General features: G+C 41.0%; 1 protein-coding gene across 2 annotated transcripts in view; it reads left to right on the top strand.

The window, feature by feature from the left end:
- fhit (fragile histidine triad diadenosine triphosphatase) overlaps window positions 1-18,733 on the top strand; it is a 552,438-nt gene that overhangs the window by 188,391 nt on the left and 345,314 nt on the right. For both annotated transcript variants that reach the window (XM_033627621.2, XM_033627620.2), the window contains one exon: window positions 14,989-15,113. In XM_033627621.2, the coding sequence (XP_033483512.2) occupies window positions 15,008-15,113 (106 nt within the window). In that variant the 5' untranslated portion in view covers window positions 14,989-15,007. The remainder of the gene's footprint in view (window positions 1-14,988; window positions 15,114-18,733) is intronic.

Here is an 18,733-nt window from a genome sequence, read left to right on the forward strand (position 1 = left end):
ACCAAAAGTGACCAAGAGGGTTGATCTGGGAAGGTTATGCATTTCTACGTCTCTATCCTGATTGACACGTGTAAGCAAAAGTCATTTTAATGACGGACTTGTTTTTATCGTCATCTGCAAAAATAGGGACAGCTATGCAAAAAAAAAAAAAAAAGTCCGAAAAAAAAAAACAAGCTTTGCGATTATATGTATATATGCTCATAGAGATAAATGGATTTCATCCTGGCCGTGGAACAGTGGACAGGCGCTTTACCCTTGCAAGGCTGCTGGAGGGGTCATGGGAGTTTGCCGATCCAGTCTACATGTGTTTTGTGGACTTGGATAAGGCTTACGACTGTGTCCCGCGGGGGGTCTTGTGGGGGTTACTAAAGGACTACGGGGTACCAGGCTTGCTGCTACGAGCCATCCAGTCCTTGTCCCTCACCAAAGTGAGAGCTGTGTCCACATACTCTGTGTTAAGTCAAATGTGTTCTTGGTGGGTATTGGCCTCCGCCAGGGTTGTGCTTTTTCACCAATCCTGTGATATTCATGGACAGGATCTCAAGGTGCAGCAGGAGGGAGAAAGGGGTCCGGTTTGGGGACCTCAGAATTGCATCTCTACTTTTAGCAGAGGTGGTTCTGTTGTCTTCATCACACTGTGAACTCCAGCATGCACTGGGGCAGTTTGCCGCTGAGTGTGAAGCTGTTGGGATGAGAGTTAGCACCTCCAAATCTTAGGCCATGGATCTCTGCCGGAAACCGGTGGATTGCCTCCTCCGGGTTGGTGAGTTACTGCCTCAAACAAGTTCAAGTATCTCAGAGTCTTGTTCACAAGTGAGGGTAGAATGGAGCATGAGCTGGATTGGCAGTTTGGTGCGGCTTCTGCAGTAATGTGGGTGCTGCACTGGACCATCGTGCTGAAAAGGGAGCTGAGCAGGAAGGCAAAGCTTTTGATTTACTGGTCCATCTACGTCCCAATCCTTGCCTATGGTCATGAGCTCTGGCTTTTGACCAAAATAACGAGATTGCGGATACAAGCGACCAAAATAAGTTTTTGCTCCGTGGGGTGGCTGGCTAGATAGAGCAAGGAGCTCGGACATCCGGAGGGAGCTCGGAGTAGAGCCACTGCTCCTTCGCGTCGAAAGGGGTTAGTTGAGGTGGTTTGGACATATGATCAGGATGCCTCCTGGGCGCCTCCTCTGGAGGTGTTTCAGGGACGTCCCACTGGTGGGAGGCCCCAGGGCAGACCCAGAACATGCTGGAGGGATGATATATCTCATCTGGCCTGGGAACGCCTTGGGGTCCCCCAGGAGTAGTTGGAAAATGTTGCTGGGGAGAGGGACATCTGGAGTGCTTAGCTTGGCCTGCTGCCCCCACGCCCCAGCCCTGGATAAGCGGATGAATATGGATGGATTGATGAGATAAATGGGCTTGAATTTTTTAAGTGACATGTGATTTAATTGCACAAATTATTCACTTAAGTGTGAAAAGATCCTGCTATTGAGAAAAATCAGATGTACAATATCAGCATCCTGTTTTTGTCTTTATCAGTTTACTGATGTTTTGGGTAAAGAGGGAATATGCAATGGTGTGTGTGTGAGTGAGTGAGTGTAAAAAGGGCATTGCAGTAATATTATGGGAAAAGAAAAAGTACATTTTTTTTGTCTAATTTTTTTTTAAATGACAAGTAATTGAGGTCCACACATGGTTGGTGTAGATTGATGGTCCACTGTTAGTATTATAAAAATATGAGTGGTGTGTGTGTGTGTGTGTGCGCGCGCGTGCATGTGTGTGTGTGCTTGTGCGTGTGAACGCGTGTGTGCTACACAATATATTCTGTTCTCAATTCTATTTATGACCGGAGGAGGTAAAGTTACACTTGTGTGTTGAATGAATCTGTGCTGTGAAAAGCAATTTGAAATTAGGGCTGTGGGTGGCTGCCATTTACACCAGCCACACATGTAACAGAGGTTGCCCTTAGGCTAACAGTGCGCCAAGTCAAAGCAGCAGGGCTGCACACACTCTCACGGGATTTGGTCAAACTGTGGCTGTGGTACCTGAAAGCAGTTCTGCATGCAGCAGCGTTGGTGATACTGTTCATACTATAATTGCTAGTGCTAACCATGCAAATACCTATATAACTTTTTTTTCCTTTTCACTTAAAGCTATGTTAGTTCATTTTTCTGGCCACTTGGGGGCAGTAGAGTGAACTGAGACATAACACTGAAGCAGGTGGATAATAACACTGGGGATTGATCTATGACAATTAATACATGTTATACATTTTGTTAAGTTCTTGGAATGGACAAAGGCTATACAGTAGTACCACTTAAATAATCTTGAAACAAGGTTGTTTTTCCCAGACACAGGTAAAATAAACTTTTTAGGACACAGTGACAGACTGAATGGCCTGTCTTGATGGAGGTCTGTGTGACTGCATTTATTTGATTAGATCACAGCTCTTACTCCCTCTGCCAAACACACAGGTGATGTAAGAATTATAGGAAAAATATACCCCACAGTTTTCCTCTTTGAGATGAAAGTACTGCATCTTTATTTTCACACTTTCTTTCACACCATGACACTGGGAGTCAATGGTTCTGAGCACCTGGCTCCGATCTGACCAAAGCTCCAGTGTGATAATCAATGATCATTTACTGATCCACTGTGTTAAAAAGTGTGGGCTGGTGATTGAGTTGAACTCCAGGCTTGGTAGGGGTCAAGTCAAAGAACCAAAGCCACCATATTGAACAGCTACTTATGGTTAGGAAGGACCACAGTTAGAAATACTGTTAAAAGAAGTGTAGCTGTTTTAGAGCTTGCTGAGTGGAAAGTTTCTAGAGTTTTGATGGCATAGGTGCGTGATTGAACCATCTCTACCTGCTTGAGGGCTGGTGAAACAGCTGACCCCACATGGTGAAGAGGCAAAAAATCTACCCCCAGTGGACCACCATTGATAGCTGTGGAAAAAAAATAGTACATTGCAAATGTCATCTTTGGCGTGGAGAGCTGTTGCCAGGTCTTGTTTGATGTCAGTGAAAATGTCAGAAGTTCAGAGGCAAGCATGTGCACTGAATCGTCCAGGTAAAAGGGCTCAGCTGGGGGGAAGGGGATCTGGTGGGAACTCTGGATGTCCTGTGTGACCATCTAGTTTAATGTTTTAGGATGGCTAACTTTGGTCATCATGAGGGTAAGCTGTAGAGCTTTTATTGGGCTCAAAAAATCAGGCCTGACTCCTGCATTAATCAGTATAGTTGGATCCCAAGGCTAACCCAAGCACAAACAACAGCAGTAGTTTTGGCTTGAGCCAGAATAAAAACCTAAATTTCCATGAAAAAAACAAACAAACAAAAAAACCCAAAACATTTAATATTTATTATAAGCTAAGGGCTGACATATCTGTCGTGGCTCTGCTGTCATTGTGCACACGACAGGTTCGGCAGTGCGGTCTGCGCCCCTCAGTTTGTTTCTGAGTATGCAAGGTGTGTCTACACTTGATGATCACTGCTCTCCACTGCATGTTATGCACATATCTCCCACTGCTTGTGAAACCAAGGCAAATACTGCCAACCAAATCACCTTGCAGCCCCTCTCTCTCCTTCTCTGTTTTCCCTCCAGTCCAATGCAACTCCTACCATTTACAGACTTGAACTTCCAGTTTCTTGCATCTCCTGTGCAGTACACTGGAGTTTGTGTAAGATATGTGAGCAAATGACTCCCTAATTAGAATGTTAGGCCAGGTTTAATACAACATATTATATTGCTTTATATAATCAAGATATTTATTGCTCTTAGATAAGTTTAGCTTTAGTAACCTGTCTCTAATTCCACTAAAATAAAATAAAATGAAATGAAACAAAATGAAATAAAATAAAATAAAATAAAAAGCTTCATAACTTGTTTTTTACCCTGGTGCTCAACTAAGCGTAAATGACAGAAATAATTAATATAGCTATTTCATAATTACTTTGAAAGACAGTTGAAATTTTAATGTATTTATTTATTTATCCTTAGATAGAATTAATTGCTTTTTGAACACACCAAAAATACAAAACATTTCCTTAATCAGTAGCACCAGCACTGGCTAAATGTAAATTACATCCTGAAAATAATGCAGTAGATCGGCCAATGTTGGCTGTAGAAATGCTAATGCTAGTGGTCAGCACCAGTGTCGTTCACATTTACACTTCACAAAAGCTAGTTCAGGAGTTTAGTAATTCAGTTTGTCCGTGAGGGAGAGAAACACAGAAGAGATAAGTTAGTGAAGAGGCAAGGGTGTGGCCGCCTAGAAGGTGCTTGTGATTGGGAAATGCAAGTAGATTTAGGGGGAAAGCTTGTTGTTCCCCAGGAAATAGTTTGTACCAGGCAGAGGCCTGACTTAGTGTTGTGGTCAGTGAGTCAACGGATAGTTTATTTCATTGAGCTGACAGTTCCTTGGGAAGACTCAGTGGAAGAAGCCTATGAAAGAAAAAAGCTTAGATATGCAGACTTAGGAGCAGAAGCTGAGCAGCGAGGATGGAAAACTAGGATTTGTCCAGTGGAAGTGGGGTGTAGGGGATTCATAGCAAGATCAGCTGTCTCGCTCCTGGGGGAACTCGGAGTGCGGGGACAGAGTTTGAGGAAGACAGTGAGGGAAATGTCAGATGAAGCAATTAAATGTAGCTAGTTCATCTATAAGAGAAGAAGTAATGTCAGTTGGGGGCCAGCAGGGGTAACTACTAAGCAGGGTACATAACTCCTTGAGATCAGGTGGAGAGATCCACTTCCTCTCAGGAGGAAATCCAGGAAGAGGAAGTATTTAAGTGTGGGAGTGGCCTAATTGAATCCATTTTGTTTGAGGCCATGCGGCAAGGTGAGTGTGCTTGCTGATCCTGTAAGTTCATTTAGCTCCTTTAACTTTAGCTTATATTGTAGTTATGCTATGTAGCGTGTGAAATAGAGTATGGTGAATGTGCTAGGAAAGGTAGTATCAGCATTGCTTCTACCTAGAGCTCGCATGTACGGAGCCTGGGTTTGGTTGAAGGTGGCAGTGCTGTTTGGGCTGAGAAAGCCATGTGTAAGTAAGGAGGAAGTCCAGGAAGAGGAAGATTATTTAAGTGTGGGAGTGGCCTATTTGAATCCATTTTGTTTGAGGCCATGCGGCAAGGTGAGTGTGTTTGCTGATCCTGTAAGTTTATTTAGCTCCTTTAACTTTAGCTTATATTGTAGTTATGCTATGTAGCGTGTGAAATAGAGTATGGTGAATGTGCTAGGAAAGGTAGTATCAGCCCTGCTTCTACCTAGAGCTCGCATGTACGGAGCCTGGGTTTGGTTGAAGGTGGCAGTGCTGTTTGGGCTGAGAAAGCCATGCGTAAGTAAGATAAAAGAGGTTATTGGGTTGGTGTGGGGAGGGGAGCAGTGAGACCTGGCATCAGGGGAGTGTCTCTGGGACGCTAGAGATCACTGTCTAGCCTCCTGGAGGTGTCGTGGGACCAACTAGATGAAACGCTGGTGAAAGGAGGTTCCCACCCGATGACCCCAAAGACATGCTAGTTATCATTGCTCATTGGTTTGTATAGTTAAGCCTTGCCATATTACCTTATCATAGGGCTTAGGTTTTTCACTGAGTGTTGATCCTTTCTCTAGAGCACAAACTTCTTGTGTTTATTTGAACTCAGGGTTCAGTTTGCACAGATTAAAATGAACTAGTTCAAAATTTCAGTTTGGAAGTAAGTTTACAGTCCCAAAAATGAACTGTTTTACCTTCATGTCTTCCTTCTTTTCTTCTTTTTTGTTTTGTTTTTTGTTTTGAATAAAATAAAATCTTTGTCTTTTCTCATATGATCTCATTGTAGTATAAATTATATGGGGACTGTCACCTCAATGTGTCCTGTCCCGTCTCTCCATATATCAGGAAAGAGATTTGTCTGCAAGGTGCTTCTGTCTGCAACAGCCCAAAGTAAACAGATTCGACTGAATACTTATAAAACCACATTATGAATAAAATTAACAGTATATACATTATGAATAGATCTCTGTCACTCCCACAAACACAGAGAAATGCACACACCAACTTTTTTTTTTTTTTAACTTACCTAGCTGTGTCTCACAAAGATGCCTGGTTCAACTCTAGATAATAAATTATTCAGTTACCTCCAAACAATAAACTAAAAACAAGTTATTGTCCAGTTTTAGATGTCCGTCCTTCACTGTCATGCTGGCAAACCAGTGCTGATGACTCTGAAAAAATGAGAGAAAAGAACACACCACTCGACTTGCAAAAAAGCTTTCTGCCATAATGCCTCTGTGCACCAGTTTTATTATTTCTTAATTTTTTTGCAGTCCTTTAGCTCTTGTAGACTGTGGCACAGTAGAACCAACTATTCCTGAAAAAACAATTCCTGTCAACGCTGATTCAAACCATATTACCACATCCACTTAGAGCCAGAGGACAGTGTTCACAGACGGCCCTTAAATATGTGTTACTCTGAGCCAAAATAATGACATTTAAACAGGTGAGTTATACAAAGATTTATCTGAAGTTCATTTGCCACGTATGAAAAAAATTGCTACAGACACAAAAAAATGTTTGTTTATTTTTTTTTTTTTGTACCAGGCTGGAATGGTATTTATTTCTGCTGAGATTGATGTGTTTTTTTTAGAGCCAGCCTCAAAAGACTATTTGAAGAACAGCAGTTTCTTTGGCACACCTTCTTCAGACCTGGAGGTTGTCACTTGGGTTGAAAGCAGATCTTGTCGACTCCATTATGGGGCCTCTTGGTGAGTGTCATCAGTAATTAATCAACCACACAAACAACTGTGGCCATACACTACAGAATGTCACATACTCTAGGTCTAAATTTCATAATAAAAGTTTATTTACTGACTTATAATTACCCTGGCAGGCTCTTTCCACATTTGATTTTACAACAAACTGAACTGTTAACAGCAGTTCAGATCACTAAAACATTTAAATGCCCAGGAAACAAACACAATGACACGACCTCTGTGTCCTCAGCAGGAGTTATGGCCTGTGCTGTGAGCGTTCTCAATAAAAAGAAAGAACTCCGACATTTACAAATTGAAGGTGATAAAATCTGTGTAAAGTAAACACTAATTGGGTCATCTCTCCATGTAGTGAACTAATTGCAGCATTCTAGTTCTTAATTGTGGAATTGTCAGAGTGCATTTGGAATGCTAATGCAGGAGAGACAGCTGGTGAGAGAGTGTGTGGATGAGTCTTCTGGGACCAAATCCAAATTCACCCGTGGCTCTCTCCCTCTCTCCGTCTCTCTCTGTGGTGGCTGAGCAGTTCAGGTAGGAAAATGGTGAGGGAAAGAGATGGGAAGAAGGAAGGAGAGAGCATGGAGCTGTGATTATCTCCAGGCTCCAGCCTTCCTCCTTCTCCTCCTCCTCTGTCTCTCCAGCTCTGCCTCGGTCAGACCACACAGCCCACCAAAAGGGAGCCGTGTAATCGCTTAGGCGTCATTTAACCCCATTACAGTAAGTCACGCACATGTTTCAGAAAGAGGGATATCCTCTCACAGTCATTAGGTGTAATTAAATTGGTCGTGGTAATGTGCCAAATGATTGTGCCCCACCCTCGAATCCCCCCCGACCCTCCTCGGATCAGCATGCACTTGGGGAATTTTGTGTTTGTTTCAGGACTCCCAAGTAATTTGTTGTGCTCCATGGAATTAAAATCTTTATTGAAACACATTGTGCATTCAGTGCTGAGATTCATAAACTGTAAGGGATAAAAAACCCACATAATTTTTATTTAATTTACTGTTTCAATCAGAAGAAGAGCCACATCTGTCTGATGGTGTTGGACGAATACTAAAAAATACTCAACAATCAGGAAGAATAAATCCTTATTAAAATCCCCTCTGACCCAAAATGTGTTGTTATTAGAGCATTTGTCTCATTCATGTGAAAGCGATACTTCAAAGAACAACTTAAGGGAATTTCTTCAAACATCCACTTGGACTCAACAATGAACTGATTAGGATTTGGTGGTCGAAAGGTCAATGTCACCATGATCCTACATCCGTCTCAGTCTTATGAACACAATATCTCAAGAAGGCCTTCAGGGAGTTTCCTCAAATTTTCTGCAGACATCCACTTGGACTAAAGAATTTAATGATTAGAATTCAGTGGTCAGAGGTCAAAACCTTACAAACATGTTTTTGGCCATAACTCAAAAATACATATGCAAATCATGATAAAATTTCACACAAATCTCTAATTTAAGGATAAAATGAAGACGTGATTACATTTTATATCCAAAAAGTCAAACTTTAGTTTCACTGTGACATCATACTGTTCTGCAAAAACACTTCTGGTTATTATTCAACGTCATAACTCAGGAATAGAGGGGGAGACAGTCGTTCAGATACTGAATTGGTGACTCAAATCTTTGGTATCCAACTTGAAACTGTTGATTGTATAGATCTTATGTACTGCTGGGGAGATGATGTGTATGAAGCATCCATGTTCTCAGAGACATGGATGTAAACTTTAACTGCTACCTGACTGGTTCACAGATGCATACAACTGCAAAATGGTAATTCTAGTTTTTTAGTTACCTAGCTCTGTGTCTCTCAAAGATGCCTGGTTTAACTGTGAATAGTTACCTCTGAGCAATAAACTAAAACAAGTTGTGTCCAATTTTACATGTTCATCCTTACATGTTGAACAAAAGGAATGGACATTTTCAGAGTAGTCCTTTGAACTCTCACCTCAAGATCTCTGAATGAAAATGGTTTGTATGGGTACTCTGAGTCCCCCCCAAACTTGAGAGGGCTTGTTCCCAGTAAATGTCTGTTTCTTACAATCAATATACTGCTTCATTGGGCATTGTAGCGTGACATCTAGTTGCGTTTCTCCAAATGTGGATTCTGTTTAAACTTTTGCCACAGCCTAGACACATTACCCACATTCAGATGAATCGGAAAACTGCTGTGTTTGCAGCAACACCTGATTTGGTGTGGTTCAGCTTACATCTACGGAGACCTTGGCTACACTGAAAGAGTCATGAGCTTCCCAGAAAGCCTTATTTGAGAAATATTGGAGGGGTTCCTAAAATAAGTTAAAGGAAATGTTACCTTACCATGTTCTCCACAAGACCAACAGAGACTGTGGGTATCTTTTATAATTGCAACCTAGATCCAAAATAATGCAAATCATTGCCAGTTCATCCACTGTGCATTGGCATTTTTGTTTTTAGTGGAGAGTGATTAAAAGCAAAAAAACACACTCATTATTCTCTGTATGAATTAAAATGTAGTGATAGTATGCTTTTGCATTTTAAGCATCAAACGAGTGAAAAGTTGTAAAGTAGAAGTAAAGTGGAAAATATGTAACATTGTGAGATACCTCTCTATAAGATAGACAAGATACCTTGACAAGGTACTTCATGCTACACTGCTATAGTGGAGCACATCGGTGGCCTCCACTAGAATCCTTTGTGATTTAGCAAACCTCCAAGATGTCAGTGTTCAGCACTCTTTATGGTACATTATCCAAAGTCCTAAATACACTCCAATATATCCAGGACTCTGCTGCTTGCCTGCTTACCCATTCCTGCTCCTGGGATCATGTCACTCCTGTCCTCCAGAACCTCCACTGGCTCCCTGTCCCACAACACATCCAATTCACAGTCCTTCTCATCACTCATAGAGCCCTCCATAAGCAGGCCCCCTACCTTACTGACCTGCTCCACCGCCACACTCCTTCCCGCAGTCTCCGCTCATCTGATGCCAACCTCTTGACAGCACTCAGGACCAAGCACTGGACCTGGGGTGACAGAGCCCTCTCCATAACTGTCCCCTCCCTCTTGTATTCTCTCCCCAAACACATTCGAGACTGCACCAACCTTTCCCAGTTCAAATCACTCATCAAAACTCATTTTTTTAAAACATCTTTTCATGTATGAATGCTGTTGTGTGTATTTTACTGTATTCTTTTTTTATGATCGTTTTCAACTAAAGTGTCATTGAGTAATGTAATATAGTGTGGATCAGAATTATGACATACATGTAACAATAGACCAGAAATAGTTCTTCACTGCTTCTCAGTCAAACAAGTCTCTAAAGGCTTTTGTTGGATGTGAAAAAATGCAGAAAATCGAAACCTGCTCCGAAACTTTAATGACAGATAAAAGGTTTGAAATCACTGTGCAAAGGTGGTTGACGCGAAATCATAATTTTTTTTAATGTATGGCCACTTTGGACAAAAATACAGACTGGGTGTGCAAAGGAATTAATTCCAACAGTGATCCTGACTACACTAAGTTAGCTCTAGCAGGAGAATGAGAAATGACCTGTGTTAGAATTTTGAAAAAAAAGAAAAGAAAAAGCTAAAAGTTTAGTTTGTATATTAAGGGCATCTCCCCTCTTGCATATTATATTAGTAATGTCAGTACACATGAAAACCCATTAGGATATAGTGTCTGTTCTTTGTACTTTGTAATCCATTCTGTTTCCAAGTGATTTCCTTTGTTATTATTAGCCGGGTTTTAGTATCAGGATTCTCATTTTCATGAAACAGAATGTGTTTGTGGAGAGTTCAGCTCGTCTGTATGTTATGCGGTGGCAATAATCGTTTCTTTCAGCAGGATGTCAACCGTGTAACAGTTGATGGAGGAGTTTGTCAGATGTGACACCATCTTTCTATCTTGGACATGGTCTGATAAGATGGATTCATCTCTCTGCCACCGTGCAGTGTCACCAAGAGAAAAACTGTTGCACACAATAATGTCTTTTTTTTTTTTTTTTTTTTTTTTTTTGCTGTGATTACTACCTGAATGAAAGGAAAACCATGAGCTTTATTTATCCACTTGATTCAATATCTTCCGCCTACTTGTTATTGCATTTCTCTGATCGTTGCTTTAGTAAGCCAGATTGATCATTTTCAATACCAAGGTCATATTTTGGTAAAACAAAGAGCCAGAATTTGTGAGGATGTCAAACCACGAAGGCTGTTTGAGAAATTGATAATAGAATTTTGAAAAGGAGTTGGGAGTGCAGGGCTCAACAATAACGACTGCCTGATTGCCCGGGGCAAGTAAAACTCACGGTCGGGCATGTAAACTAACAACTCACTTGCCCGATCGGGCAAGTTGCTAAAAAAAGTAAAAGTTAATAACTAATTGATAAAATAAATGTATTTTAAAACGTGCTCTTCTGCTCTGATGCAGTGGTCTCTGCCTGAAGTCACAGGCACAGCTGGGTAACAATGTCCTGCCCACAGCCCCCATTGATATTATTTTACGCGATGGACGCTTCATATAATAACATAACAATATACTATTTATGGTGTTATGTCATCATGTCATTTCTGTCTCTACATGGTCACGCGTTAACAATTCTGCTCTGCTCTCTGTATCGGGAACTGCCCATCGGTTCGACATCCCATTGTTCCGACCATATTAAACTCATTGTTCCGAGGTCCGTTCCGAAATCATCATGATGCCCTGTGGTTAAGGTCTGGTTAGGTTTAGGCACAAAAACCACTTGGTTAGGGTCAGGAAAAGATCATGGTGTGGGTTAAAATGAAAAAGAAAGTGACAAATTCATAAGCCGTGAGCCTGCTTCGCCTCAAGCCGGTCGCGGCGCACCATACGCCCGCCGCGAGCCATTCAGCACCGCGGACAGTCGGACTAATGGGATGTCGAACCAATGGGCTGTCGAACCAATGACATGGACCCTCTGTATCGCGCACAGCGGAGTTCCGCCACACACACAGGTGAGCACGCTAGAGCGGCTCGGGCCGCATTTTCCTGACCAAACCTGACCCCGAGCCTGGTGCAGTTTGTCAGCTGACAAAGTTATTGAAATGGACAGTGTGTAAATAACCACCAACAGACTGCTGTTACGCACAGACAAACATGCTGCTTGCACAGCAGCTCAGCATGGCACTCATGCTGAGCTTGTGTTGTGTTCAGGCGTTGTCACGTAAATAACAACTTCCAACACTTAAATAGGTCATAGCACAAAACAGCAGCATGTCAAGTGACTTTTTACTTTATTATATTCAATAAAATTGTATGTTCCTAAATCTTGAGACACCTCATATGTAAGCTAGACAGACATTTCACCTGCTCATTACTGTGCACACATGTACTGTATGTACTTAGTCCTAAAGAGCCCTTCTGGTGCCAGTAGATACATAGAAACATCCCAGCAGGCTGTGCTTTGCAAGCATACAAAAAAGTTTCATGCATGTGAAAATTATTTTTAATGCGTGTGCTTCACCTCCGCTGCTACAACTCCATCCTAGGGGAATCACTGCTGTGTGCATTTTGTGCAACAGGTGGATGTGGTAGTCTACTGGTAGAGTAGAGAGAGAGCTAAGTAGCGTTGAAGTAGAGTAGAGCAGGGCAAAGAGATGGAAGCAAAATATATTAAACCCGGTGTTAATACAGCAGAACTGGAGAGAGGGGTGAAAAATAAATAGAGGTGGGCATGGCTCAAGTAGGGCGCAAAATTACAGACGGAGAATGATTGACAAATTTTTCACTTTAAGCCCTGACACTGTCATTTTTGTGTAGGAATTAAGCTACAGTACATGACATATGTTGTTTTAATTAATAAATACAGTGTGAATAAAGATTACATAACATAAAAATAACTGCAGTCTTTGTCATTTGATAGCCGCTTAAATTAAACAATTTTTATAGGGCAAGTAAAAACTGACTTCGGGCAAGTAGATCTCTGACCAACTTGCCCGACCGGGCAAGTGAAAAAAAAACCTAGCGTTGAACCCTGGCATGCTAACATACTAAGCTTGATGGTGAACATGTCTCGGTTTGAATGCATGTTTTGGATCTGTAAAGGTGGTGTGTTAGATTAAGCAGTGCCATGTCCTCAAAGCTATATGAAGTTATACATAGACATCACACATTACATCAATGTCTTCAAATCTGCTTAGCATCTTTTGGAGTAGTATTTCTGTACATGGCAAATTGTTTTTATATTTAATACTGTAAACTTTCACACATCCTCTAGTATCCATTCACATTCCTGCCTAGTTCTTTGGCTTTCAAGGAATGATTCACTTGAAAAATTACTATTTGTTAATCTATCAATGATACCATGTTACCTTGAATTCATGAAGAAAACAGTTTTCCTTGGACGCCTTCATGGAAAACAGCGACCATATTAATTTAATGATTGACAAGGGACTACAGTAAAACTATATTAAAAAAATCCATTTACAAACTCTCACACATGTTGTGCAGTACAATCCAAGTCTCATTTATCCAGTCATATGCTCAGTACTTCCCAACCACATGCATATTCATTATAAAACTTTAGTAATAGAGTTTGGCTTTGAAGAGAGCATAGATAAATTTCATGTTCAGTTTTAAATAGTAAGATTTTAGCCTTGGTCTAGTCAAGCCTAGTCTACATGAGACTTGGATTACACTTTACAGTTTTTGTGAGAGTTTGTAAATGGCTGTTTTGATATAGTTTTCTGTTGTAAAACCTGGTCCCCAATCAATCAATAAATCAATATGTTGGCAGTGTTCCATGGAGGTATGTGAGGAATACGATTTCTTTTCGAATTCAAGGTGACATGGCATGACTACATGACTATCAAATGGGCAATTTGTGGGTGAAATATTCCTCTAAACAGTTACTCTATAGGCATACATATTTTTTATGTCTCTGCACCGGTGATATCTGTAAACAGAGGCATTATGTTTTCGGGTTGCCCACACATCAGTCTGTATGTCTGTCCCATTATTGTGGATAAAATGTCTCATAATGCCTGTAGAGAATTTCTTTAGATTTGGCACAAACATGAACTTGGACTCGAGGATGAACTCATTTGAACTTGGTGGTCAAGGTCACTGTGACCTTGCATTCGTGTCGTTCTCATGAACCCAATATCTCAAGAGGGCTTTAGGGAATTTCCTCTAGTTTTGGCACAAATGACTCAACGATTAACTGATTTTCAACCTGACTTTAGTGGTAAAAGTTCACTGTGACTGAAAACATGTTTCGGGCCATAACTCAAGAATTCATACACTAACTATGACCAAATTTCATACAAGTTTGCCCAGGAATGCATGTATCTTTTTCAAAATACACTTCCGTTTTCAGAGGAAATGTACAGTTTGCATACAGTCCCATTTAAAATAAATACACTACGTTGGTACAACACTGCAAATTTATGTTTTTTTTTTTTTTTAACAACAAAAGCATGTGGTTGGGTTTAGGAAAAAAGAACAGGGTATGACTTTACAATCTTATGGGAAGCTAACACTGGCCTCCCAGGTGAAAGTTGGTGGTTGTTGGACCAATCCACAAACCCTCCCACTCACCCTACTTGGACTTTAGCCGCCTTGACTTTTAGTCTTCTCCTGCCACGTTTCCCCCTGACACCGTTGGGTGCTGTTAAACTATAATGGTGACTGGCCACATATGCCGACGTGAAAGGATAACTTTTTTCGTCGGTCTCTGATGTCGGAAGTCACTGCCCGAGCGCCGGATTTCAGTGACTTTGGAGTAAGACCGGGTTGACCTTGAAACTGTGCTGATTGTATAGATCTTCTGTTCTATCAGGGGGAAGATGTGTGTGAAGCATCCATGTTTTATAATTGGTAGCTTCTTACAAACGACATCCATATATGAAGCATTGTCAACTAATGGCTTCATATCTGGACAGACATGGCTGTAAACTGGATCATGATTATCAGGGATTATAACAAAGCTTCTTTTGTGTAGAAATGTTTTTTTTCTTTTTCTTGTGCTTGTGTAAGTAACTATAATACTTGCAGTTTATTGTTCTTTTCAAATAGTTAGATTCATGTGATATACATTATTGTGACTATATCTGGTTTCTTTTGATTCTTGTGATAATGTTCTGGAATGACCTAAAGCCAAATCAGATTCTAATCAAGTGAAAAAATGTCAGTAAGGTCACTGAGTGAAGACCTCCAGCTGTACTGTATGCGGATTTGTGTGATGAGCAGAATCCTTGTTCAGTCTGATGTTATTGACCACCTGCTGTCTCTTCCAGGCCTGTGAGTCAGTGGGACATGTTGACCCTTCGCTTTGGACAGCATTTCATCAAGGCCTCGTCCGTGTTCCTGCAGACGGAGCTGTCCTTCGCTCTGGTCAACAGGAAGCCTGTGGTGCCCGGACGTATCCTTTCATTACTTACAGGTGAGAGGTGGGTCTGCTGAGCTCTGTGCTGTTTGTGGGATGAAGTGTGTGTAGGCATTTTAACAGCTGACAGACCCTTTGAGTCTGAGGATGAGTGGTCACTTTGTTGCACTTATGCATTAGTTTGGTTAGAAACTTAGGTGGATGGATAGATAGATAAAGAGATAAATGGAAGAATTTCCAAAAAGTTTCCATATCGATTTTTTTTGAAGCATCATGAGAAACTGGCACAATTCACACCACAACACTAACAACACATATTCATGTGAACATTTTATCCAGATTACTGAAACTCTCCATGATGCCCATGTAACCCTGTCATGGCTGGATCTAATCTTGTAATGACGTAATTTTGAACCAGAGTTACTCATATTCAGGGCCTCTCAGACTTTTAGCTGATATTCAGTCAGGATCACAAAACATCACTCTATCAGAAATTGTACTGTATTGATTTCTGACTCAGCCTGCTTGAGTTTGGAAAAAACAGTGTTCCTCTGGATGGATTTGCAGTGTTTTTAAAAGCCCTATAAATCTGATAGTGTTTCTTTTCTCTGGGGTCACAGCAAGGTTTCATGCTGTGCAAATGACAGATATGTGGCACTAAAATGTGTTTATTTAAGCTGATGTATTTTTCAGAAGCTCTGGGACAACAAATATAGGAGGAGAGACTGACATGTGTATCAGTGGCTGGTGTGTGTATGTGACAGAAGTCTGAGAGAAACTTTTACCTCTTAGCGATACTAGGTTTGTGAATGACTTGTTCTTTTTTAAAGAGTCTAAAAGAGGAACGAGTTCAGTCCATTTGCAAGCAAAAGTTAACACAAAATCCTGCTTCTGTGTGGTGCATGCACAGCTGGGCACAAGAGTCAGGTTAACTCCTGACTCAGAAAGTCTTTCTGACAGAATCTCATTCAGCAGCTAACCCAGTAGTATAAAGCACACACCCACAGCTGTAATCGTCAATTTGGACTGAAAGGTAAGTTTGTGACACCTGTGTTGGTATTTTGATTTGATTTAAACCTCATCCACTTCTGGTATAAACTCCGCCCATTCCAAGTACAGATACAAATAATTCAGTTGGTTGAACAGATACAGACACAGATAATGGTTTACTTGGTCATCCCGACAGGTTACTTAAAAGAGCTGGTCACCTCATCACTAGTCACTATACAGTGCACATGGAGGCTGTGTTTGATAAAGGAGCGGGTGATTCTGAATTGCTCGTCACATTTTGGTCAGTCACAGGAGAATATGACAACTTTAGGGCCTCATATTGTGCCATTCTTGAGCTTGTAGAATTTTGTATTGTGTTTGTTTCTTCTCTTTGAGTGGACGACATTATTTTCCTCCCACACAACTTTCCTTGTTGCGGGAGTGTAAACTTTTAGAAATGCATAAACTGTGTTGGGCTCATAACTCTAAAAATGTAATGTATTACTCATTACTCTTTTCAAAAGTAACAAAATGACTTTGCATATTACTCCCTGCGAACAGTAATTTGTGACACTACTCATTATATTACTTTTCTGTTACACCCAATAGAATGAGTAAATATGCATCTCCCCAACATTCTGATGTGTGCCTTTGTATGAATGTTGGGTAATCACTGGTGGATAATCACTCATGGAGCAACATTTCATCCACCACATATCCAGCCACAAGCTTCGTCACTTCTTTGTAGCCTGCAGCTGGCCACGATTAAAATACAGTTTTGGTTGTTTAGCCAGTGCAGGAATACAGCGGACCTCCATGGTCACGGAGGGCTCATCTTCAGTGGGGTGTATTTCCTGGAGCTTCACGTTGTGCTGTCGGTCATGGTAGGTGTTTCAGACTGGAGGTTTGAGGACGTGTTTTTTGCAGTTCAAAAAGTTGTAGTCCAACTACCTGCAGCAACAATGTTCTTGTCATCTTTCCTCCGGACAAAATCAAAGTGATGGGAATATTTTCAGTCGCTATGGTTAGCTTTTCCAGCTAGATTGCTACTATGTGGCATGCATGCGCAGTGCGATGATTATGAAAATGAGTCAGCTGATGTGATTGTTGTATTTCAAGTTAGTAGTGATGTGATCAGAAAAGTAACGTTGTAACAAGTTGTTTGGTTTAAGGGAACTGTAATATTATTACTGAAACTTCATTAGTAACTAGTTACACTACTCATTACTGGACAAAGTAATAGTATTACTTGTAACGCATTACTGCCCAACACTGTGCATAACTGAGTTTATGTGTTAAAAGGTGTAAGTCTCTTGAACCTCTGTCACCCAGTGCTACAGCTCAGTGTGGCCAGGCTTGGTCTGTTGTACTTGTGGGCTCACCCAGCAGTGATGTAGCATGGTAGCTGATCAAAGCTGATCAGTATGTGAAAGAAGTACACACTGGCAGAGTGAGATTGGTTGCCCTCACACTTTAAAACTTCAACAAGTGATTTTATTCATTTATTTATTTAATACAGAGACTGAAAAACTTACCAAATAGCTATGGTTTATGTGTTAGCAAACAGTTCCATGAAAATAATCTTTTGAGTGTGTGTCTTTGTTGTGTTGCTATATTTTACTTCTTTGAAGAAATATTGCATTTATTGACTTCTCTGTCAGGTTTTGAGTGATGTTATTGTGTTTTACTGACAGTAGCTTAAAAAAACATGTAAAAAAGTGAATGTGCCTGGGAATAATTAGTGAATGACTACAATATTTGTTTTAGAAATCATTGCTAGTATCGGGTTGGACTTCTTTTGCCTTCAGAACTGCCTTATTTCCTTGTGGCACAGATTCGACAAGGTGCTGGAAACATTCCTCAGAGATTCTGGTCCATATTGACATGATAGCATCACACAGTTGCTGCAGAGTTCCACCACATCCCAAAGGTGCTCTATTAGATTGAGCTCTGGTGACTGTGGAGGCTGTTGGGAGTACAGTGAACTCATTGTCATGTTCAAGGAACCAGTTTGAAATGATTTGAGCTTTGTGACATGGTGTGTTATCCTGCTGGAAGTGGCCATCACAACATGGGTACACTGTGGTCATAAAGGGATGGACACAGTCAGCAACAATATTCAGGTAGGCTGTGGTGTTTAAATTATGCTCAGCTGGCACTAAGGGAGCCAAAGTTTACCAAGAACGTTGTTGATTCAGAGATGGTCTTCTGCATACCTTGGTTGTAACGAGCGGTTATTTGAGTTACAGTTGTCTTTCTATCATCTTGAACCAGTCTGGCCATTCTCCTCTGACCTCTGGCATCAACAAGACATTTTCACCCAGAGAACTGCCGCTCACTGGATATTTTCTCTTTTTCAGACCATTCTCTGTAAACCCTTGAGATGGTTGTGCATGAAAATCCCAGTAGATCAGCAGTTTCAGACCAGCCCGTCTGGCACCATCATCCATGCCACGTTCACTTAAATCACCTTTCTTCCCCATTCTGATGCTCGGTTTGAACTTCAGCAGGTCGTCTTGATCATGTCTACATGCCTAATGCATTGAGTTGTTGCCATGTGATTGGCTGCTTAGCTATTTGCATTAATGAGCAGTTGAACAGGTGTACCTAATAAAGTGGTCGGTGAGTGTAAATATAGGAAAATACTGTAGTTAAAAAAAGAGGGA

This window comes from Epinephelus lanceolatus, chromosome 1 (assembly GCF_041903045.1).
Source record: "Epinephelus lanceolatus isolate andai-2023 chromosome 1, ASM4190304v1, whole genome shotgun sequence".
NCBI lineage: Eukaryota > Metazoa > Chordata > Actinopteri > Perciformes > Serranidae > Epinephelus > Epinephelus lanceolatus.